General features: G+C 42.9%; 1 protein-coding gene across 1 annotated transcript in view; it reads right to left on the minus strand.

Moving 5' to 3' along the window:
* Positions 1–3,963: 3,963 nt before the first annotated feature.
* Positions 3,964–25,827, minus strand: part of LOC119165364 (synaptotagmin-10-like) — a 108,544-nt gene continuing 86,680 nt past the window's right edge. The window contains exons 5-9 of the mRNA XM_037417542.2: positions 20,465–20,569; positions 19,639–19,857; positions 15,386–15,509; positions 7,757–7,928; positions 3,964–4,700 (exon numbers count right to left, since the gene is read on the minus strand). Of these exons, the coding sequence (XP_037273439.2) occupies positions 4,514–4,700; positions 7,757–7,928; positions 15,386–15,509; positions 19,639–19,857; positions 20,465–20,569 (807 nt within the window). The 3' untranslated portion in view covers positions 3,964–4,513. The remainder of the gene's footprint in view (positions 4,701–7,756; positions 7,929–15,385; positions 15,510–19,638; positions 19,858–20,464; positions 20,570–25,827) is intronic.

The raw sequence follows: 25,827 nt of genomic DNA on the forward strand, positions 1-25,827 counted from the left end.
AATACGGCTATACAATGGATGCTTGCTTCCGTTCCGTAAATGTGTCATGAGTCTATCACGCATAAAGAAGAGATGTCCTCAAAACATAGCGGGCGCTGTCACCCCAAGACGTAATATGCGTGAGGACCGCCTACCACAGTTTGGTTGGCAAAACGCGAACAACGTGAAACCGGTCGGTCCAGCTAAGTTCTCTCAGCACACACCAAAAATATGTGCTCAACAAATGCAATCACACACGAAACACAATCATCAAACCTCTTATTTGCAGTGCATTAACACAACTCAAATAGCCATGGGTGATTATAGGTACTACCGAGGAAGCGTACAAACGACAACACCACCTGCGGTTTGTGCCAACGGGATACACTATCTGTAAATAGCGCTACAACACTCATAACTCAAAATGACAAACACAGAAAGTCACAGCAAATGACCAACATGGCAAGAGCGTGTTTTGCAGCACGCCTTCGTTCAGGTCTGTACATCACAATGTGGCCTTTGGGTTCGCAGGATCTGCTATAGACGTGAGTCATTAACACTTGAAACAAGTAGGACACCGAAAAAACACCGTGTTTGCCCGGGCAATTCACGACACGCACACAAAAAACGATACAGTAGCAGTTCACGGAAACTCCGACACCACATTCAGCAGTGGTATAGCATAGCGTCTGTGCTCCGATTCGACCAGATGTTGCAACTTTTGGCCTAGAAGGATTATTTTGCGTTATGGTCTAGCTGTCGAAACACTGCACCAAACTTTATATTTTTTTATGCCATGGCTGTTGACGGAATACATCAAAATGAAGTAAGACAAGAAGGTGGCTGATGGCATTTTTATATATTGAGACAAATGTTAAAAAAGGAATCACTGAATAAAAGAGGCTTGAAGGAAACTTTTTCGTACCAAGTTTATATACGTGGAGATGAAATGTACTCAATCGTTCATGACGTCACTTACCTAAAATAATCCTCAAATCTAGAAGAAAAATGAAATAATAATAAGAATAAAGGAGCGCTAACAAGGTACATTGCGACCAACTTGACAACTGAAGACGTGCATGAATTGCAATCTTCAAACATCAGGAGCTACTATGTGCCCGAGTCTTCTTTAGAAAATAGAGTATGCCCTACTTTCTAAAGAATGCTATAGCTGTGCTAAAGTATTATGATGTAATGAACATTTACACAATACACATAAGGAGCAATATTAACTTCACATCACACGTCTACCCTGACAAAACTTTCCCTTACTCCAATTGTCAGTAATTTCACATAAATCTAACTTGAACGTCTGATTTCAATCTGGAAAATTATTGGGAATGAATAAATACAATTTTATAAGAAAACTTGGCAAGTAATGAAAGGAGTACCTACATGTTCAGCGCAGGGCCATTTGTTAAGAGTTTGGCGCCACCTTAATTTATACCGCACCAAAAATAAAGTGGCAGATTTTGGTTTATTGCAGCCTTATGAACCACAGCGTACGACATCCAAAATAGATCGCAAATAAGTCACAGGGACGCTTTCACATCAAAACAGTGGAAATGAAACGTACAAGAAGATAAAAGATAAGGTGTGCGGGTCACTATATCGTATGTCAAACATCTAAACGATGTTGCAGTATTGCCGGGCGAGGAGGAAACGATACACAGACAATAATTGCTACAGAGACGCTAATGTACAAATGACGCTGTTTGACTTCAATATTAGTACAGCGACACTCACTCTTATGAAAATATATACAGTACTTTCACATACGCAAAAATAGTTATGAGACAATCAGGACAGAATACACGTCATTTGCTGTGTGATACAAGGAGCAGACTCATCATAATTAGCGCACAAAAAGGACAAATAAACACAAAAAAGTGCACGACACAAGCGCTGAGACCACTTGGTTAGTGAAGTTCACGTTATTACACTGAAAACACAGCGCTTGCGTTGTGCACTGGGTTGTGTTTTTGTCTTGTTTGTGCGCTGATCGTGAGGAGTATGTTCCAACTAGCCCCATTAGCCACTTTATAAGGAAGAGAATTTGCGGATGCCGAACTCACACTATAGGTTCACTATTGTCTCGTGTCACATGATTCCGCAAGTATACTGTGACATGATGTCTTTCTTACAAGTCCACCGCAGGGAAGTCTGTAAAGAAACACTACAATCCGCAATCACATCGACCTTTTTTCTGAAAGGCTGTACTTTTTTTCAAGACGTGTTCAAGTGTAGCTTTTCCAATTTGACACTTAATGAAAACTCGGTGACTCTCTGTGAACTTGAAACTCAATAAGCATATTCCTTTAGTTCGTATGACGCATATTTGATAGCAAGCCGTCAAATATCACCTTCGTCGACGAACTGGGGAGCATTCATGGTTCAAGTTCTCGCACAAGTGGGAAATGATGCTAACGTGGTGGCATAAGCCCTGACATATTTGCCAAAATGTCATGTGGCTTGACCGCCGGAAGACCTCTTTTCAGCAGACTGGGCTGCTGTCATTCGTTCTTTTTAAACAGAAATTAGGAAGGCGGTAGTTCATAATGTGGCATGAACTCCGCACTTTTCGTTAGGAAGATAAACATTTTAGACCACTGATTTAAGACGAACGAACTGCTAGTTAACAAACATGAGAAGCAATGGCGGTATATACATATTTTGTGCAGGTATATAACAAATCACCATTCCAAACGTAACTAATGTGCATGAATTATGGCAATCGTACAGACGCCTTAAGTGGACCGAGTAATCACAATATGTAAACTGTACTGATCACTGCCAGCGAAGATGTTCATGTGCATTTCATCGCAATTGGCGTGTGCCGGTAACAGTGACGTCATGTTAAAACACTGACATCTACAGGAAAGAACAGGCAACAAATGCTCATATTTCTTGTTGCAAGCACATATAACAGAGAACACAGCTAACGTTGCTCACTACAAATCCTCATTACATTAGGAATAGTTTGCATGAGCCCACACATAATACATAAATTAACATTACCTGCAAACTATTTAAATCCATCACTGGAACAGTCTTCGCTGATTTTTACAGACACTCAATAAGGCAGAACACGTTACGATAACACTAAAGTGGGTGCATTATGAAACAGTGCTGGTTACAAATTAGAAAGGAGATAACTGTAGCACGCACACATTTATGCTGTTGTACATCTCAAAGTCAGATTATGACGATATAAGGTGAAGGTGACGGGTGATCTGGAACACAACTTTCGGTCACTTCGCATGACACCGCGCGCTGGCTTTTATCTTACACGATAGCGCTATGCACACTGAATAAGGTCTATGGCTCTTTTCAAAAGATAAATAGGCCAAATCTCGTCGGGGGCCTACGTATCACAAGTTGAACAGTTACTGTTAGAGCTGCAGGTATGTAGGCTTTAGGTATATTCAGCGCGCATAAGCAGTACGGCTCGTACCTCTAGGACGTCGTACCAGAGAGTGAGAGTGAAGTTGAAGGAGAGCACTGGTTGTAAACCAATGTACAATCCCCGTGGGAAGCACATCACGAAGTGACTCCATGTGCCACGCGTCGAACGTACAAGCAAGGAACTTGCGTATGTGACAGGAGTCTGCCTTTCATTCCCAGCTATGTACCCTTCCAGAGTGCTGATCTGCTAATTTGTTGGCGAGAATGCTCGTCTCTACAAATAAGGGTTCCTATCCTGGACAGGTGGGAGTAAAAATGTTTGGCAAGTCTATAGACCAAAACAGCTGAAAACATTCAGTGTTATCACGTACCTACAAAAACACTGGCATCTGAACAGCCTTCGCACCGTCCGCCAATCCCTCTCTCGGAGTGTGCTTCAAGCGGCGTTCCCATAAAAGTCCCACGAGACATATCGTAGAACCATCAGCTAGCAGCAGGAACTAGGACATGCACTTAAACTACATTGCACTACTTGGTAAAGCCCGTTTTTAATGGCAGGAGAATAAAGCCACAGAACCCTTTAGTAAAATGCCTTTTAATGACCATTTCTGCTAACATGATAATGTTTCGTTAATGAACATTTCTGCTAACATGATAATGTTTCGAAAGTAGCACTATGTTACCTTCGTCTAGTAACGTCCTTTTCTCATGATGAAGAGCAAAACATTGAAAACCTGTACAGGTGCTTTCAAGCCTAAGGCTGAACGACACTCTTACGGCCAATTTTAATTAGTGCCGGTCACCGTGTCACACAGACTATCTGAACTGCTTTGTATTTCAAGCTTCAACTTCCCTATTTGTTTGGCAATATTACAATACACGCAACAATCTGTCTGAACAGCTGTGGCCGAAATGTGCTGTATGCAGTAGGCAGATAAGCGGTATAAAACACAGATCAAGCTCACAGTGTCATATTTTGACAGATACCATTCATGAAGAAAATACCAACACTTCTCCGTGACAGAATCTGGTTGTCTTCTTAGTGATGCCCTTTCTGCGGAATTCTCCAAGCAACAACGTCGTGGCATGCATCCATCTCTGAACTCTAAATGGCCACCTCCGAAACTCTTCACTTAAGACAAGTCACCGATGGTGTTCGTGGCGGGTCTAACTCTGCCGGCAGGCTGTCTACAAGAGGGTACCACTGGGCAGTCGGTTTCCGTGGGTTGTCCATGACAGCGAGCCAGTGGTCACGTCCGACACCCGTGGCCAACTGTCCAACGGCGCAGCACCCCATTAGTTCGTTTGGCCCGACTCTGAAATGGCATAACGATTTTTTTCAAGGCCAACTCACTGTTGTGCACACGCACTGATTTCACTATTTAGGAGCTTTAACTTGCACATTGTGTTCTGAGAACTTGGCACATAATCTAGATGACGTGTTACCATATCTTCTGCCAAACAGCGACTTGCACTTGAAACAGATAGAGGAAAGTCATAATAGAAGAGCCAGATTTTTCCAACATAATATTGTTAACATAACAAAACTTTTGTTATGTAACAGTTTCTGTGGTTGAAGACCGAGAATGAGGGGAATACACTTTGAGGGAGAAGAAAGACGGTACCACGCGAAAAACTAAGAGACGGCGAGAGGAAGTAATGCAGTCTATCAAGGAATGCCTCGAAATATTGAGAATGATGGTAACTACGCGCTTATTATATGGTAATAATGCAGTAAATTATCATATATATTATCTACATCTTATCACTGTTCTTGTAGCACTGAGAACACTAGAGCAAAACATGGTCCGCGAGAAATGCCGACATGCCGCTTCTCTCCCGGTACCGGATAGTGCTACGAGATCGCTTATTAAGTTATGAGAACGTATACTTCTCATGTGTAAAGAAAATAATTCCTCACCAGTTTCGTTACGGAACTGGTATATATATACCCAGACAGGCATTTGACCGTTGTTGTCGTTTATAATTTTCAGTGTGTCCTCCTTTTATGTTTCACATAAACACCACAGCGTGATACCGTGCAAAATGTCATCTATGACAATGTCAAGTTGTAGCACCACGCAACGAACCCATTAGGGCAAATAGTTAGGAAGAAGTCGCATTTGTCATGTGACCTAGTTACGTGGTGCTACAACGGGCGTTGTGAAGTAGTACGAGATAGTCAGCACGGACATTGCGCCCAGCCACGAGTAGACCTAGTGCACCAAGCTCGAACATTAGAATTATACTGTTTCACCTTTTCCTTCAAATTTAACATGAGCTCAACCACATCGGTCGCGGGACTAATCCAATTAAAATATTGCTTAAAAGAGACTCGACATGTCTCGAGCGCATTCAGTGATGGCATGCACCCGGAGGAAACACGTAAAGTAGTTTTTACTTGAAAATCCGTTATTGGAGTAAAATAAAATTAACATGGTTACGAAGATTTATTCACCGACAGCAGGTCCTGCTAACGTCTCAAAGAGCGCACAGGCATGCAGGCCATTTCCCCCCTGGGTGAATGTTCGATTTGTTCTTTCACCCCTGACTCTAAGACCGTGACAAAGCCTGTCATCACCCCGCAATATGAGGCGTTCCTCGACAAAATGATACCCGGCACCTCCACCAAACGATGTTACGAAGAAGATTTATTCACCGACAGTGGATCTTGCTAACGCCTTAAAGAGCGCACAATCATGCAAGCCAACGGGGGAAACTCGAGGGTCCAACCCACAACAACCACGTTCTCGTCTTCCTACTTTTGGGTGCCATTTCAGCTGTGCCAGAGCGATAGTTCCATACGCGTATCATCATGTACGTTTGTCAATGCCTCGGCCATCAATATCTCACCAGTGTTTTCATATGAACTACGTATAAAAGCTACCCACTGTCAAGCGTGAGATAGAGATATTACGTTGTTCCCTGCAGACAGAGTGACTGTTAAGGAACGTAGATGCATCCAATAGGCTGTGAAAAGCACAGCTATATGAAGAAAATTGCGAATATTAGTATTCCTGTACTTCTTCACCTGCTTCGCTCACAAAGCAATCATTTGAAGGTTTTTTTTTATTTCGGGGAAATGGAAATATTGGTCTGAAGTTGCAGTGAAAACAAATATGCACATTTAGCAGTTTTATGCTTTCCGGTAAAATTAAACAAGATGTACATCAAGCATCGATTGGCTTTCTCAGATTGTATAGACTAGTCATGTCTACACGAATTTGAATGAGTGAAAAATAGTCGAAAGACAAACCTTCTTTTCTCATAGAAAAATTTGTCCGCCACATCACCACATACTAAGGCAGGGGCAGCAATCCTCATAAAATTTCGAACTAATGATTAGGTTCGTGACATCTGGATGCGCCGAATTTATCTAACAGATCACCCATCATACTGCGTTTTGAGTTATGTTTTGTGTACATCGTGTATGCATGCATGCGAAATCGGGCACCATTAGCATTGAAGCAATATCCGAAGAGCGGTGTATGGCGGCATCTCAAATACGACCTTTAAATTCTGTGCAGCCTGATGGAAAGAGGTCTAGAAATAGCCATGGCGCATGTCTACCAGGAAAAAGGTGGTCGTCCACTTAGGGCACACACTGCCATGGCTCAGAATAAAAAATTGTTACCCTCCTCATCTTAACGTAGTAGCGTGTACTGTCGGAAAAGTTGGAACTCAGCTGAGGTATAATTGCGCAGCGCAAATACTTGAACAGAGACGATGAACACAGGAAGCGGTCAAGCGCACATTCGCAACTAAATATCGTTGTTTTGAGAGGTCTAGTTCACAGCCGTAAACACGCGTGCAAGAGGAAATCAAGGTTACATGGTTAGCACTTGATGGATTCCTACCAACCGTAAAGCTATATGCCGATTCCTATAAATGGCCGCGGGGGAACGCCGATACATCCATCACCACATTTCTGCATATACATAGCCTCAGCCTGTTCTCAAACCATCTTGCCTTTACATTTCTGGAAAAAAACACGCATTTGCCCGCAATGGCTGACACGTCCATTTTTTGCAGTGATACGGGAAGTGAGATCCTGTCCCATTTATCATAGGTGATGACTGCTGTGCTAAACGGCAATAATAATTCGGCTGCGTATATCTTGTTGAAGCTCAGCGAAAATTTGTATCCTAGTTGAACATACGAATAAACTCGTTTTTCCGTGTGTTTCTTTCCACATTCAGGACTCCAAGCTTACGCCCTCTCTTTTTCGTCTTTGTCGAAGTATTTACGCCAGTCAATTCAAATTTAGGTATCTAGACTGTTGTAAATTTTAAGCTATCAAAATGCGAAGCCAGCAATAGCACCTCAGTGCTAGTTGAACAGCGTTTGCATGCACAGAAAGCATTTCGCTTACCGGTCATAGTCTACCACTTTGATGGCGAGGTTAACGTCGTCGACATTCTCCGGCGGCACGTCAAAGACCAGGGCCTCGTTGAACACCGGGTTCAGCGTCGACTTTTTGACGCTCGTTTTCTTTTTCTTGATTCGCTTGCCTTCGCAGACGAGGATTACCTTGATGTAGGGGTCTGCATCAAATTGAGCGAAAAAGGGAAATACCTTTTTAAGTTTCAGCTTGATGTAACAAAAAGAGAGAGAGAGATAACAACTTTATTGAAAGTAGGAGTGCGGTCAGCGCTGCAAAAGACACTGTGAGCATGTGCCATAGAAAGCGGGCATATGTGGAGCAGCTCCTAGGATAGCACAGCCTCGGATAGCAAAAGACAATTCACAGCATACTCCCGAGGGGGGCGAAGCATCCGGCCATCCGTCTGTCTGTCTTTCTGTCTGTATGTCTGTCTCTTTGTCTGTCTATCTGTCCGTGCGTCCGTTCACTCCTATCTTACTAGAGCACGTATCCTACGGACGGGAGGACGCTTCGCCTTACTCATCATCATTCGCTCCACGGATATGCTGTGGCTTTCTATTACGAAAACCACTTACGCCATATGGCGATATTATTTCCAAGGATGGATGGATGGATAGATGGATGAATGGAAGGATATGGCTGTACCCTTTAGATTGGGTGGTGGCTAGAGCTACCAAGCCGTTATACCTAATGAACCAAAACCAGATTTATTTTTTAATAGTGAGGTTGAGGATTCGTACTTTGCAGCGAAGGGTTCAATTTTCACTCATGCCTTGACTTCAACCACCAATCAGATAACCTCCTTCTAGTTAATTCTAACCGCTTAAAGTCTATTTTGCCCTCACTGTCCCTAAACCCCAGTGCTCTGAAAAACTCTGCGCCGTCAACCTGAACTACAGTGTGAAGCCCTTTACAGAACATTATCAAGTGTTCAGCAGTTTCTTCTTCCTCTCCACACGCACTGCATACCTACCGTGTCTACCCCTTCGTATTTGGCCCGATATGTCTTTGTTTGCAATACTCCCGTCCTGGCCTCAAACAGTAGAGAACTACCCCGAGTATTATCATATATCCTTTTCTTGGCTATTTCCTGCTTAAACGTTCGATAGATCTTAATCATGCCAACTCTTAATTGTCATGCGGACAGAATTCATGCAAACTTCTTAATCATGCCAATTCTCCACATATCGGTTTCAGCTTCCTTCACCTTTTTCTTAACCGAGAATTCTTTTTGGTTTGGCCCCCTGCTGTTTTCCAAGTATTTACCAGTCAATTTTCTGGTTCGCTCCGCCATTTTGTATCGACATTCATCATGTACAAGTAGCTGAATACCTTCCTAGTCCAACGCTCATCCCCCATTTCTCTCAATCGCTTCTCAAACTTTATCTTGCTGCTAGCTTACCTGCCCTCAAATGATGTCCATCCCATATTACCTTGTACTCCCTGATTTGGTGTATTTCCGTGGGCTCCTAAGGCAGGCCTACCTATTCCACGTTGCTTAATTTCTATTCTTGCTTGAACTTCTGATCTCATGCACAAGACCACATTACCGAACGTCAGACCAGGAACCATGACCCCTTTCCATATTCCTCTCACAGCATAATACCTATTGCAATTCCACAGTGCCTTGTTTTTCATTACTGTTGCATTCCTGTTACCTTTAGTCGACACGTATATATCGTGTTTCCTTAGGTACTCGACCCCATCGCTTATTCATACGCCCAGATATTTGTATTTATCTGTTATCTCTAGCGTGACCTCCTGTATTTTAAGCTCACTACCTTCATTATGATGAAAGATCATGACTGCTGATTTTTTCGTTACTAAATCTGAAATCTAACCTATCTCCCTATTTACCTCAGATGTCCATCAATCTCTGCAAATCTTCCTTGTTGTCGGCCATTAGGACTATATCATCTGCGTACATCAATGCTGGGGGTTACTGTTCAATGAGTTTTCCTTGTTTGACGAAAGAGAGGTTGAAGTCAAGTTCACTTCCTTCTAATTTGGCCTCTAATCCTTGTAGGTACATCATGAATAACAAGAGTGACAGCGGACACCCCTGCCTAAGCCTTCGTTTCACCTCCGTGGGCTTAAATACCTGTTTATCCCACTTTATAACTACCTTGTTACTTTTATAGATCTCCTTTAAAAATTAGTGACTACATCTTCCACGCCTAGTGTGTCCAGTATTTCCCACAGTTCCTCTTGAACCACGCTATCGTACGCTCCCTTGATATCCAAAAATGCTAGCCACCGGGGCCTGTGCTCCTTTTCTGCTATTTCGATGCACTGCGTCAGTGAGAACAGATTGTCTTCGAACCTCCTTTGTTTCCGAAACCCATTCTGCAGTTCCCCCAACACCGCCTCATCCTCTATCCATGCCTGCAGTCTTTCCTTTATAATCTGCATCGCCAGCCTGTAGACCACTGATGTCACTGTTATAGGACGGTAATTGGTTATGTCAGCTTTGTGCCCCTTTCCTTCATAGATCACCCTCATCCTGCTACTTTTCCATCCATCGGGAACTTCTCCATCAATTATTATTTTTCTCACTGCCTCTCTCAAAGCCTGCTTAGACTTCGGACCTAATATCTTAATCAGCATAATTGGAATGCCATCTGCGCCTGTTGATGTACTACCAGGAACCCTTTTCTCAGCCCTTTCCCACTCTTGTTGTGAAAATAGAGCCATTGCGCTACTTGATTCATCCTTGTCTATTGTGGTGCATAAAGCACTTCTGTGTTGAAATTTGTCTGTCACCCTTGTTCTTATATATTCAATAGCTTCGTCCCCTTCTAGCCTAGTACCTTGAGCTGTAGGTATAAATCTCCGCTCCACGCTCGTCTCATTTCTTAGGAAGTTTAGATGGTTCCAAAATTTCGCAGCTGCCTTTCTATCTTTTGTATCTACTTCTGCCAGCCACTGGGCTCCCTTTCTTCTAATCTTTTCATTGATCAGAAGGGATGCATCCCTTCTACAGCTTAGAAAGATTTCCCATTTTCTTTCAACATCATCTGTCGGTTCACCCCGCTGCTTAGCATGTCTGTTTTCCTTAGAGGCTTCCTGACGTTTTGCTATGGCTCTCTTAACTTCCTCATCCGACCAAGTTTTGGGTTTGTGTCTTCTTTACCTGCGTGACTTGTCACGTGCCTTAGCAAGCTCTAACTCAGTCTAATTAGATTCGTGTATGTCCAGACTGTTCTATTATCCTCAGTGATTACTTTCTCAATTTGTTTAGTGGCTATTTCAATTTGCGTTTCTGAATAAAAAGTTTCCTGTAGTTGTTCATCTAGTCTCCATCCCATTTTTATTGCTCTTCCAAAACTTAGCTTGATACGTTTGTGATCACTACTCAGACTTCTGGAGCCACCTTCATCTATGTGCATTCCCCTGAGCTTATCATACATCCTATGTGACATAAGTGCGTAATCTATCGTCGGCTGCAGCCTTCCTACCTCCCATGTTATTTGCCCTTCACACTTCTCGGTACTGTTGCAAATGCTCAAATCCTGACTTTCAAACATATCCATGATAATTTCGCCTATCGGGTCGGTATACCCATCTATATCTTCTATGTGTGCATTCATATCTCCTAGTATAATTATCTCGCACTCTCCTCCTAACTCCTGAATGTCCTTTGATATACACTCTACCATTGCCTGGTTTTTCTCTCTGGCCTTTGCTCCCGTATATAAGGGCATATAAACACAACGACATCTTGTGACCAACTTTTAAAACTACCCAGAAGTGGCTACTACAATATACTACAAGGAAACTACTCACATTCTAAGAAGGTTCATTCTTACATAGTAACGGCTTGGAGAAAGAACGTAAAGATGAGGAGAAATGAATAGAGAAGGGGAGAAGGTGAAGCATGACATAGTTTGTATTGTAGAGTTTAGGAAGTATATGGGAAAGAAAAGTGTGAAAGGGGCAGCATAAGAGGCGGTTACAACTGGCAGTGAAAGGACACGGCCTACAAAGGACGCTCATTGGCGAGCCCTAGGTCCGCAACGACAGCACGTGTCAATCACCTAGCCGAGACGTGGGAAACCAAGATCCACGCACGGTACCTATTAGACGACCAGCGAGGACTCGTCGCCACGGCCCAGGAAGCGATGGCAGCCAGAGGATTCCTGGAATGAGGTACCCTCACACCTAAGGTGACATTGAGCTCAGGAACAGTGTTTTGTGACAATAAATGTTTATTCATCACCATCATACAACGTGGTACGTGTCGTGCAAGAACGCAAGAGGTACCCATGTGCACTGCAGGGAACGCGCATCGGCGTCGATGGAAACGCGGGTCATGTCGGGCAGAACGCTGGACGAAAAGCGCAAGCACCGACCTGGGGTATAAAAAAATGGCAGCATATCTACGGAGTGAATGATGGAGAGTGGGGCCAAGCATTCGTCCGTCCATTCGTTCTTGCTTCCGTCCGTCCATGCGTCCATCCGCCCGTACGTGCGTGCGTCTGTTCGTGCGTCCGTCCCTGCGTTCGTCCATGCATCCGCCCCTGCGTCCGTTCATGCGTCCATCCATGTATCTGTCTGTGTGTCCATTCGTCCATCTATTCAACACTCCAAGTACATATATATTCCCTTTCCATATATTCCCCATTAGGGATCCTACATGAATGGCCGTTTTTACAAAAACGGCCGTTCATTTAGGCTCCCTATTCCCCATATAGAAACACCACCATCCAGCGGACATTCCAAGGACTAAACGAGAGGTGGTACACGCACACTTTCTTACGGCTGGCACTTCGGGTATACTTCCCACCTTCAACCACCTTCAGTTCATGGTATATACTCGTTCACTGTATTCATGGCACTGCGGCCCAACGCTCGCTAAACCTTTCTAAAACCAAGAAGGTTACGCCCAGTGAGTTTAACGTAGCAACCTTTTCATGTCAAATAGGGCTCAATGTACCATACGAGCACACACCGACGGCAACGAGCATCGGCAGCTACAAACCTGTATCGATATGGTTTTGATTAAAAAACCATTGCTTTAGAAAACAACTAGCGTCTTTCGTTAAGCAGCTGATGTCTTCTTTTTGTTTTGCTTTAGAAACATGTGGCGTCTTTTCGTTTTGCTTTTAGAAAACATCTGGCGTCTTTCGTAGGTTTATTTCATCAATAAACGGCGTTTTGAACAAAAAATTGTTATTGTTTATTCACGCACAGGAGAAATCTCCACTACCTTGGAGGTAAACAATAACTACTACTGGGAATGAGAGACAGGAGAAGCCGGCTTTTAACGCTTCTACTTCTACTAACGTTTCTTACTGGAACATGCCAATAGCTGCTAATGGGGAATGAGAGACAGGAGCATTCGGCTTTTAGTTAAAACGCGCACGCCGCGAACTTTTTATTGTTCAACAAAGCACAGGAGAAATCTCCCACCGGCACCACCTTGAGGTCAAAATGTAACACTTGTTACATACTACGACTACGACTACGACTACAAGGGACAAACGGGTACCGCTTTAAGGAGCTTCACCCCTAAAAAGGTTTCGCGTTTGCGCTGGGAGCTCTCTCTTTGTCTTCGCCGTCCTTATCGCATATCGTGAAAGGCGCGCCTGTACGCTTAGTGTAATAACACCTGTAAATATGTTAATAAATCATGTGTTCTTGCTGTATGTAAGAAGCCTCGCAAAAGTTCATCCTTCCCTGGCACCTGAGTGAAAGCCTGTCCTCGATCCTTGGTCACAACAAGGTACCCCATAGAATATCCACGTTGAGATTGGATGGCAAGGGTCAAAAGAGGTGTTGTGTTGAGAAGGAGTGACATGAGGAAGAGGAGACATGAAGAAAGTGGGTGGTAATTACAGACTCTTTGGTGGCACTGGCATGTGTGGAAAGTGCCACTTCAAGACATATTGACGTGCGTGTAGTATACGCTATACTAAAAGAGCTCTCAGAAGCTACGAAGTCGAATCATCGAGTGGCATTTCAGTGGGTCCCCAGTCACTGCAGAATTAATAAAATGAAATGGTGGATGCGTTGGCGAAAACCGCTCATAATTCTACGCAAACGTGCCTCATTCCGGTATCTCAATATGATGTAAATAGAATTTTAAGAACAACAAAACGTGAATTATGCCTGTCTACCTGGTTCACAGACAAAACAAAAGAGTTGATTCTATATTCTGTTGAGCCCAATCTTGAATACCAATTAGACCGTGACCTTCCAAGGCGTATCGACACACTCATTCATCGCCTGCGACTCGGAACTGCTTACACAAAGCACTTCCTGCTTCGTATTCATCGTGCAACATCGTCAGCATGTTCATGCGGCCACGACGTCGAGAATATGTGTCACTTCTTGCTCGACTGTCTGAAACACGACACACACCGAAGGCGACTAGAACAAGAACTGCATAGGTTAGATCCTGAGCGACCATTCGGGTTGAATGAAATACTCGCTCCATGGCCATCCAAAACAAACGGCAAAGCAGTGAAGGTGCTGCAACAGCTCTTCGAAGAAACGAAGATTTGTGACGAATACTGAGCGGACAAAAGTTAAAAGTGAGCGTGTCGTCTACGTGTTTGTTCTGCCCATATAGAAGAACTTTTGCTCTCACCCATGTAGGACTGTATATATGTATGCATGCTATTGTTTTTTTCATATTTTTATGTGTACCAATTATGTGGAAAGGGGTAGCCGTCACCAAGTAACGGTGACAAAAACTCTTTCGTTTATTTTCTATTTCAATAAAAAAAAGGAGAACAGAACGACAAAAAAGGTAACCGCGCAAAGCAACACAAATAACCGTGGAGCCGAATGACGAGATTGGAGTAACTAGACGAATGAGAATTGGTTGGAGCGTACTTGGCAGGCATACTGAATAGTAGACTGCCACTATCCCTCAAAAGGGAGGTATAGAACAGATGCACCTTGTCGGTACTTACATATGAAGCAGAAACCTAGAGGATTACAAAGAGGGTTCCACGTAATTTGAGGACGACGCAGCCAGCAATGAAAAACAAAATGATAGGTGTAACCCCGAGGGACAAGAAGAGAGCAGAGTATATGAGGAAACAAACGGGTATTAAGTACATCATAGTCGAAATCAGGAGAATAAATGGTCATGGGCAGGGTACGTAGCGTGAAGGCAAGATAACCGCTGGTCATTAAGCATCACAGACTAGATTCGAAAATAATAAACAGATGAAGGAAAGACAGAAAGTTAGGTGGGGAGATGAGATAAGGAAGTTTGCGGGTATGAAGTGGAAGCAGCAACCACCGAAACTACTTCGCTGGGGGAACATGGGAAAAATCTTTGTCTTGCAGTGAGTGTAGTAAGCCTGTTTATGATGATGAAGCCTCTAAACTGATTTTTTATTAAGAGGACTATGTTTTCCACATCGTCTTTTTTCCATCCTGAGTCAAAGGTTGCATGCAATATTCGCTCTCATTTTAGCGTGAGCCCCTTTAAAATTTGTACAGCTTGACATCTTGTGAGACGAATATAACGGTGTGACATCCAATAGTTTCGATAGGTAGGGTCCGCAAGATTCACGAACCGTTAAACAATACCTATACCTACCATGCAACAAGGTACGTGGGATATTGTTGTCCAATTTACTTCTGCGCAAGGTGACATACCTGAGGACCCGCTGATGTCCATGGACTTCAGGTTTCTCGCCTTGATGACAGTGACTGTCAGTCGTCCGGCAGTCGGGAGATAGCAAAGTGAAAGCATGACCTCTCCCAGCTTGTCCATTTTTTCCTGTTGAGGATAACGCAGAAGAAACGAAAATGCAGTGACTTAATGTATGAACAAACTGAAGCACTCGCTTGAGCTCTGTTGGTAATACTGATAGAATTTATACGCATAAGTGAATTTTAGTTTAACAAATATACATATAAATTCTTGTTGTGTCTTCGTACATTGTAACATGACACTACACGGTGGCCTAGCGGTTATGGTTCTCCACTGCTGACATCAAAAGTCGCGGGATTAAATTCCGTTCATGGCGGCCCCATTTTCAATGGTGGCGAAAATGGTTGAAGCTGGTTCACTTAGATCTAAGTGCACGTTAAAGAACCCTAGGGGGTGTAAATTTCCGGAACGCTGATCTATAGAGTTTTCTCGATTGATATTGCAGTTTTCTGTTATAAACCACAGATGCCTCCTCTAGTTTGTGTCTCTCAGTCTGTGTGTGTGTGTGTTTGTGGGCCAGTGCGTGTTTGTATATGCCTCTCTGCGTGCGCGCGTGCATGCTTGTATGTATGCGTGTACACTAGGTACATCTAACGCAAGTGTGCATACATAAGTAGTTAGCGAGAAAATATGTAGTAAGAAACTCAAGGAACACACGTTTGGCTTGCTTAAGGTTGTTCATAGAGCGTAATCATTGACAGAATAAAGGTCGTATCTTGCAAAGTGTGCAATCACACCTAAACAAAAATAAAGAACCCGCTAACTCCATCACCAAGATTGTGAGGGCTGCTACCTAAGTCAAACCGCGGAATGAGACATACACAAGTTGCAGTGTGAATCAATACCCAGTCAAAAAAATCCCACGTGCTGTCGGTCTGTCTGCCTCTCGTTATGTGGTATTTCGGTATGCCGGCGTGTCGGTCGCTGTCGGCCTGTCATTTCAATTACCGACGTCATCTCGTTCCAGAAGAAGCGGCAGTTTCTCACACACGAACATGATCTCGCCGTAGTTGCAGCCCTTATTATCTATAGGAAGAGTTCTTCGTCGTTTTTTTTTTACGGTGTCACGAAAGAAAATTATGAGTGACGCGTTAAGCAAGCGAAACGCAGAAATGGCACGCCAGCTGTCTAAAGAAGCAGCGCGAGACACCGGGTCCGCAAAGCATAGTCAAGGTCACCTTGCGCTCGTAATCTATGCGACATCTTCGCCAGCCGTGTGACACAGTCCGTGACAGGAAAAAAAAAACAAAACAAAACAAAAGAAACAGCTAGGTAGTTCGTTTTCTTTACGTATTTATTTTATGTGGGTTCCTCTTGATTTAACCATGACGCAATAACTCGGAGACACCGTAAAGCAGGTGCCAGGTGTGTCTGACATAAATAATTAGCGTTAATTACCAAAAGGTCAGAACGAAAGCCCTCGCTTCGCTAATGTGTGCCCACGCTCATCCCTCTCATTCAGCAGTTTTTTCGGCTTTGCTATTACCTGAGGTAATGTGGCTTGCGAAATATCAGAAACGAAATAAAAACGCAATGTAGGGGGAACAAGAGAAGAAAGAATCGAAATAGAAAAAAGTTCTTGATTGGTATTATGAAGAATCCCGTGGTTGACAGCGCCATCTACTTGAGCAAGAGCTTTATTTTTGCTTTGAATGTTTCTGGTCTTGAAAATAAAAGGGTGACAAAATATTCACGGGTTACAAGTGTTGCCCACACGTAGGACGACTGTGACAGTCTCTAACTCTGCAATTCCGCGGTAGTGTACGGATAAGAGAAAAATCGTTAGAACTTGTTCTCCTTCACTGCTAGGCGTGAACACCAAAGTCGTGCAAAATTATTCAAAAAGTTCTTTCCTTGCTACTTTTAGAAGCTTGTTACAATTTTTTTAAGAAGTGTGCTGCTGAGATATCTGGAACGTAAAACTTTCAACAGGGCATGTATGTACCACTACAACTGCCGATGCGCTAAGTTTGGTGAAAGTAAACCATTTTTCCTTGGACTGGGGCCCATCGTAACACACGTGATTGAATAGAGAAATATTGCATCTTGGTTAAGAAATAATTCGTTCGCTCTTCACTCACTCAATATCGACGAACACATCTGACTAGGCGATAGAGATGTATGCGTTAGACGTATGTGGCAGCCTTTAGATGTTACGTAAGGATTAACCTACGTAACAGGGTAGCAGTGCAGGCAAAAGTGAGGGCTTCAAGATGTAGCAAACGCTTGAGCACGGTACGTCACTGCAGTGACTCTTTCGAGTAGTGATGTTGCTTATTTTTACGCAGTAACTGTCTCTCAGGTAATTGACAAAATACCAATTGTCAAAACTTTGACCTTACCTGCGCATTGTGTGCAAGCATATCTCACATAATCAAGATCACTGTGCATTTAGCAGAGCTTTGCCACTCGAGAGTTCCCAAAAGTGGTTCACTTTGTCTAAACACTGATTGATTGATTGATTTGTGGGGTTTAACGTCCCAAAACCACCATATGATTATGAGAGACGCCGTAGTGGAGGGCTCCGGAAATTTCGACCACCTGGGGTTCTTTAACGTGCGCCCAAATCTGAGCACACGGGCCTACAACATTTCCGCCTCCATCGGAAATGCAGCCGCCGCAGCCGGGAATCGAACCCGCGACCTACGGGTCAGCAGCCGAGTACCTTAGCCACTAGACCACCGCGGCGGGGCCTTTGTCTAAACACTAGAAACCTTGAAGTTCTGGTCGATTTCTGTTTACGTTTTTTTTTTTTTGTGTGTGGGAGGGACGGGTATCTGTAAGATGTATTTGCTGCAGGGGACTATCACCAAACTACCACATGAATAATTTTTTACAATCATAATTCGTAAAAGAGCAATATGGCACTCCTCATTATGGTGGTAAATTCATTTAATTTATTATGCGCTCAACAGAAACCCATCACTATAAGTACTGGTATAGAATGGGCCACGAGTTCAAGCGTCTGTTGACTTTATATAAAGGTTCAAAAGTAATCTAATTATTAGCGCGATAAGACAGTTACAATAAAATTTTTTATCAGGTACCTTGATTGGACAAGAGCACGTTGCCTTTATTACCGAAGTTGATTCCAGTGACCCAAATTATTACATCACACTCTCAACTTGTTCTGCATTATTTTTTTACTACAATGAAATCCAGGCAGCGAATAAATTTCAAAATATTTTGCTTTACCTGGTCTAAAAATACGTAAATTGATGTACGAGATTAAGATGCCTTATTTTCGCAAGTATTTTAAACAACGCCAAAAGAGAGTAATTTGTACGAAGTGTTTTGAACAGTACAAAGGTGTTTTGCAAATGTTGACTTAATTTCACGCATAAGAGAAATAGTGTAACTTCTATTATAGACTTTTATGCGAGCATAACAAAACAAAGAGGTTCTACTAACATGGTCTTCGCGAATACTATCAAGTTTGAGAGTTATTTTCTTTCTTTACAGGGACATTTCCGTGATTGACTATTACCAAATGATTTCTACAGTGTCTGTGCTAATCTTGGGTTTCTGGTGAACTCCTTACGGATTTGATGCTGCCCCGCCACGGTAGTCTAGTGGCAAAGGTACTCGGCTGCTGACCCGCATGTCGCGGGATCAAATCCCGGCTGTGGCGGCTGCCTTTCCGATGGAGGCGGAAATGTTGTAGGCCCGTGTACTCAGATTTGGGTGCACGTTAAAGAACCCCAGGTGGTCAAAATTTCCGGAGCCCTCCACTATGGCGTCTCTCATAATTAAATAGTGGTTTTGGGACGTTAAACCCCACAAATCAATCAATCAATCAACGGATTTGATGCACTTTTGCGGCAAGTAAAAAGCAAAGACGTGCATTAGTCTGTTCATGATTGATTCATTTTCGGGTAAAAATACGGCAGATAACATTTACTCTTAACTTGTAATCGACTATTGCTTTACTTAAGCCTTCCCCGAAACATTCACTTTCATTGGCCACGGAGAGATGAAGCTGGCCTATCGGGGTTGCATTTCAAGAACATCAGCTTCCGAACGTCGTTCTGGAGCGCTCCACTTACAGTGTTCACAATGACTTACAGTCATAAGTACTGCACTACTGCGCTACCAGCAGCGCTACCACTACTGCGCTACCAGCACTACGACCGCGCTACCAACTGCGCAGTTCCTATCGAAGGACACATTCAGAAATGAGCATGCACATGCTTACCTGGGGCACGCCCACTATGTCCATGGTGTACTCCATCTCGTGAGTGGGATTGCACAGCTCGTGTAGGGGCTTGACGATGACGTGACCTATGAGGTCGTTTCTCGAGAAACGGTCGAAGTCGTAGAGCGAGAACTGCAGCGTCCTATGGCGGAGTTCCTCCAGCGTCAGGGCGAACACGAATGACTCGTTGAACACCGGGTTGAGGTTCTTGCGATGAACCTGGGGGAGGGCCAAACGGATCATGTTGGAGTTTGGTGTGTGCGTTTCGAAACGTGGTTGCGTTAAGCATTATCTGCAGCATCCTCTTGAGGAGTTGCTCCAGTGATCAATGCCGAAGAATGAAGAAAGCGTTGTATTACTAATCTCTACAGCCCAATATAAATAACAAAAATTTCAGAAAGTGCTCACCAGACAAATAATGATGACTTACTAAGAATGTATCACACAGAACATGAAATATCAGGTGTAACAGCTGCATGCTCTATCTCTATACAATCGTATGCAAATGAGGCACAAAAAATCAAATTGGCGCTGAAAATGTTATACTGCGAAGAATGTGTGTCATAAAGAAAACTGTATAAATAAACAGCTATACTCGAATACAAAACTCATTTTTATGAGCACACATACGGTGATGATAAACTGACAAGATTAGATACTGGTGTTGCTAGCGTGCCCAGGCGTGCATGGTTCCTGGATAGATATACGCATGAGCGATGTGTCAAAGTTTAATTATTCGACAAGAAACATCATGTGATTAGGAATGTAATAAACGAATGTTGCATTAATCAAATTTAACACCACAAACAAGAAAGTGTCGATTCACCCGGGTCTGAAACTTCTTGCGGCGTTCTGGAAGGAGGTACAACTTGATGTAAGGATCAGATGAACCAAGGAAGTCCTTAGACGGAAGATCCTTGGCCTGTAGTATCTGCAGATTGAATAAACCAAAACGAAAAGAACCACCGGGATGTTGAATAGCCTCGCATAAGGCCGTGTGCAAATGACACACAATGTTTCAGAACATTTTTTGAGGTCATTGTGTGGTTGCACTTTGTGGAAAGTGTCAAAACGGCTATGAAGGAATACCTCACAAATTGTGCTCTCATCCGAAAAGCTCAGTCTTTTTTTAGCACATCGTCATCGTTCGACGGATGGTAACATGTTACGAGTTTCAACTTTGTTGCCGCATGCGTGTTCTGCTCTGCGAGCCCATGTGCCCGCGTTGGAACTGATATGAATTGCAAATCGCCGATTCAAAAGAGAAGGTTTGGGAAAACGGGCGGATGTGGTCTCAAGCCCATGCGTTCACTGGCTTCAGAAGCCAGGCCGTGCCAGGAGCCTCGCTTTGCCTTTAATGTCGTCGCTGGTGAACCCGTCTCCCTTTGCTTCATTCTGAATTTCTTTTTTTTTGGTCTGGAAGGCTTACATGAAATGGTCCGAGTTCGTATTCTGACATAATGTTAACAAGGGTTGGATGTCCTACATAGCATAGGCAAGTCCCGGCGTGTTAAGGTGGGCGAATGGCGCGTTTTAAACGTAAATCGTACATGTAATGTCTAGAGGAGGTGCTACTCTTACGCTTACCATACATGTTGTAACCGAGTGCGTGGCGGAAGGTATCTTTGCATCGTTGACGTTAGTGTGCTAAGCTATCCCGAGTAAAGTGGGGTGCCTTTGGTGGCATGTGACTGCCTAGACGAGTAACAGCCTCTCAGTGGGTCACACTGCACTGCCCACTGTGGGGTCGCTTGTGTAAGAGATGTCCGACCACAGCTGTGGAGTCAACTGATTTGCCCCATTTAGATTCTATAGGATCATTCAACGTAAAGATGAGATAAATACATAAATTAATAAAATAATCAAAAGAAACTTTACTGCACACACTGTGGTAATATAATTAAGGGTATACAGAATGATTCCCAAGGTCAATTGATTATGCCGTGACCCTCTGTAAGTTCACAAAATACTAACTGTGAAAAAACAAAATAAAAAAGTATATCATTCAAAAACAAGATACAATAGTTACAAACAAGGAATACTAAAATGATACAAGACATTCACAATCACTTTTTAAGCACACAACTGTTTTGTATTTATATGGACATTCTATAAAGAAATATATATTTATACTACCAACGAAAACATGCCCTAAACAATAAGTGGAAGTGAAATAATTAACTGCACACTTAGTTGACGAAGCTTGTAATAATTTTGTTTAAATGCAGTACTGCAGCTTTCATTCTTTCAACACGTGTATTTTCTCTCACTGTCGTGTAAGAAATATGGTTGGGAACGTGACGATCAAGAATGAACCAAAAAGCTGTATGTTTGCCATTGGGTTCATAAATCTTTTTAGATGTGTGCTCTCGTGTCATTTCTTTCGCCTCCTGTGCAAGGCGAAGTGTTTTCTTGACACGCTGTCTCATTTCAGAGTTGATAAGCACGGTCCTTGGTTTATCTATGCACAAAAATATGAGTGCAGACTAATTTTTATGTTTTAATCTCTATTGTGAAGCGTTCTATCGACGAAGTCGTCAATACAGTGAAACATTAGGCACAAAAAACAAACGTTTTATTCCACGCATAAACAACCATCTTTCGAGCTTGATTTCTTATCCGCCAACGGCAGCCATCGCCTGAGAATGCACCACGGGTATTGACTGAAATTTTTATATAATTGAACTTTTAACTGATGTAAACTACCTTTCGATCATTTTTTGTTTTGCTAAATCTAATTCCAAGTGTTTCGTTTTAACAAAAAAAGCCCTGCTTATCGAAATAAACGGGAAATTGAGACGATAGATAAAACGAAAATACGAAGTGAAATTTTTCAATTAATTGACAATGACAACCATCTGCTCGAGGATGGGTAATACACTTATTACCAAAATGGCTTATTGGCTGGTGATAACTTTTAACGATTGAACTGAAGTGCTTGAGAGAGAGTCTGGAACATGGTGACTCTCTTTCGTGCGCCTTGACTCTCTGAAGAGAATACGATTAACTTCAAAGAGAATTTCATTTTAAGGGGGTGATATGCACGACAAGCTCGGAGCAATAAAACAGTTTATAAATTTTGTATGCTGCAATAAATTATTTTGTTCTTCACAATATACGACGCTCGTTCAGCCATGTTTACGTGAAACATGTAACGGCTGATGTGCATTCTAATATTTCAATATCTTCTAATACGACGAACGTTTAATTACCATGACATCTGATATTACCTGTCACTCTGGGTGTGATGCAACGCGTGCTGTCTTGCAGCTATTTTTTTAGGGCTGGTGCTATGGCTTGCAAACCCGAGGTGTCAAAAAATAAGAAAAAACAAAAGAGCAAGAGCCGAAGTTGATGGCGCTGGGACCACCGCATTGTCGTAACACTTGTAATGCTGCGCTCTATAACGCATACGGTACAAGTTTAAACATTGGAAACAACCTCTTCTTGCAAGTCATGACAAGTCAGTGCGCAATTGTCTTCGAGATAAACTTTTGGTAAAGCGGGCCAGTGAAGAACTATTTTTTTCTTTTTTATAACAGGAATTGCGAGTCCCAAATCAAGCGGAAATAACGTACCCATACGACGCCCGAAGAAAGTGCCTTGTGGAAGTCGTTAGACCTGAGTCTGCGGAGTTCAGCGGCAGACAGTTAGGTGGCCAGGTGATATTAAAGAGTTTGCGATCATTACGTTACTGCAGGCGGTAAAGGTCAGAGTTGGACGAAACATTTTGGGAGTGGGCTTTCGCCATGCACTGGGCGCAGTAATGCAGAAATAGTTTATGCGGTAGTTCTGGAAACAATGTGCAAAAAAGAAGGCAGACTAAATAGCCAGTCGTCAACGAATAACTTATATGCTGAGACATATGTTCATTTGCTGAAAACAAAAGAAAACAAATCAGAAAAACAAAACACTGAATGAACAAGTGCGAGGACTACGAGTATATGTACCATATTTGGATTATTTTTCAATACGATTCCTGTGAAAAAGTTGGTGCCTTAGGAATCGTGCCACCCATCAATAGTGCCATGCGGTCGTGACGGGACGAAGGTAGTAGACTGGGTGTTCAGGTTAAACTGTTCATTCAGCCAAACTTGTCGCAGCGAAAGAGAAAAAAAAATCAGATGACAGGAAGACGCTGGCACTGATAGCGGCAAGCAGAGCTCTGGCAGTCGATCAACTGACGAGAGGCGAAGCGCGTCGGCATTTATACACGTGCCATCAAATATTCGGGCGTTATCGCTATAGACCATTTATGTTTCAGAATAATCTGCAATATTTCCGAAGTGGGCGTAATCTTAACAAAATGATCTACTATACAGTCCCGAAGTTTCTTGAACACAGCAGGCACGGTTTGCGCTGAGAATTTCGGACAGTGTAGCAGGGCGATAACAAAACTTGAGAAAGGAACGTGGTAATATGCTCCTATATGAGCTCGGCTGTGTTTCCAGTAGAAAGTGAATTTACAGAGTTCATGTGGTATACTTTCTAATAAAATACCTTCTGGGGCATTACTTGCGAAACCACGATGGGATTACCATGCCCAGTATAGTATAGTTGGGGTTCCGGAACAGCTTCAAGGTCACACGCGACAAATTAAGGTATTACTCTACCTAGTAGACGATGTTCTTGAGTTTTCCGCCCTCGGAATGCTGCTGCCGCGGACTCGAGCTTGTAGTTCTGTCCTTCAGATAAACTAGGTACTACGGCGGATGGAGTTATTACGAAAGGTAGGTGAGTTACATTGAAAGCCATACCCCCTCGAACATTTTGCGCTATCTGACAGGTGTATCTATACTAGTGAACAAGCATCCTCGGCAATAAAGCCTCACAAAATAAACTCACAAATATTCCACCGTTATTTGTGTTTTCTTACAACTATGTTTATATTTTCTGAAGCGTGGAAACTTGGGCAAGTTGGTAGGACATAACTGAATATACAAACAGCGCCACTTAAACGTAGCTACAGTGTGACTACAGTGTGTCCTCATTTGTGTGCTTCTGTAGTTACAACTTCCGGATCCCTCCACTACGGCGTCTCTCATAATCATATGGTCGTTTTGGGACGTTAAACCCCACAAATCAATCAATCAATTCTGTAGTTCCACTGTAACTACCTTTAGATTGCGCTGTTCGTATATTCAGTTATATTTTATGCTCAAGAGGCAAGAATCACCCCTTTCTTTTCGACACGCAGCACTTTGAGGCAGAACGCAGCACAGAACGACGAGATATTTGTGCCTGCGTTAGTTTTAGCGTTGTCACTTTGCCTTCTTTGCAAACGTGAGAAAGTAGCGCCTTTTAAGTTTACCTCGAACGCACAGGGCCGTCACCGTCGACATGCGAAGCTCACTACGCGCAATCATCACCATCCACAGTACTGTGTCATACCTGAGTATACTTCGCGTAGGAGTATTTGTAATCCGATGCTCCACAGAAACTCGTGTGGTAGGAAAAATAAATCCTGGCAGGAAAGTACCTGTGCCAATAAACCGTTAAGTGAAGTGACGTGTTGGTCCCGCAGCAGTCACCTTGTTTACAACAAATCCAATTATACTTTCTGAACAGGGCTCCCATAGCGGGGCCGATAAGTTGATTTGTTCGAATAATTCATCGGTGCTTGTTCTTTACCACCACCCGCGAATGGGTTGTAGTATAGTTACGGTACACGACTGCCTATCCGCAGGCCGCGGGATCGAATCATGTTGCGGCAGCCGCGCTTTCGATGGAGGCGCAAATGTTTGGGCCAGTGTACTTGGATTTAGGTGCATGTTAGAAACCCCTAAATGGCCAAAATTTCAGAAGCCCTTCAGCATGACGTCTGGCATAATCACATAGTGGCTTTAAGACGTAAAACACCACATAATATTATTATGAGTATTATTGTTATTACTATTATTATTATTATTATTATTATTATTATTATTACTGCAAGTGCAAAGCTTTCAACAATATATGAATACCACTCTTTGAAGCAAGGTTGCAATGTCTAAAATTCTGTGCTATTTGCGAAGAAACTTAAAAAAAAGCACGCATGAGGAGCAAATTTTCATTAGTTGATAGAAATTCGCATTTGGAGATGCTTGGCTCGAAAAAACACACATGACTTTCCAGCCAAGCAGTGGCAGCGTTCCGAAAGTAAGACGATATGTCGTCCATCTTGTCACTTAAGCAGATAAGGCTATATCG

Source organism: Rhipicephalus microplus, chromosome 8 (genome assembly GCF_043290135.1).
Source record: "Rhipicephalus microplus isolate Deutch F79 chromosome 8, USDA_Rmic, whole genome shotgun sequence".
Classification (NCBI taxonomy): domain Eukaryota; kingdom Metazoa; phylum Arthropoda; class Arachnida; order Ixodida; family Ixodidae; genus Rhipicephalus; species Rhipicephalus microplus.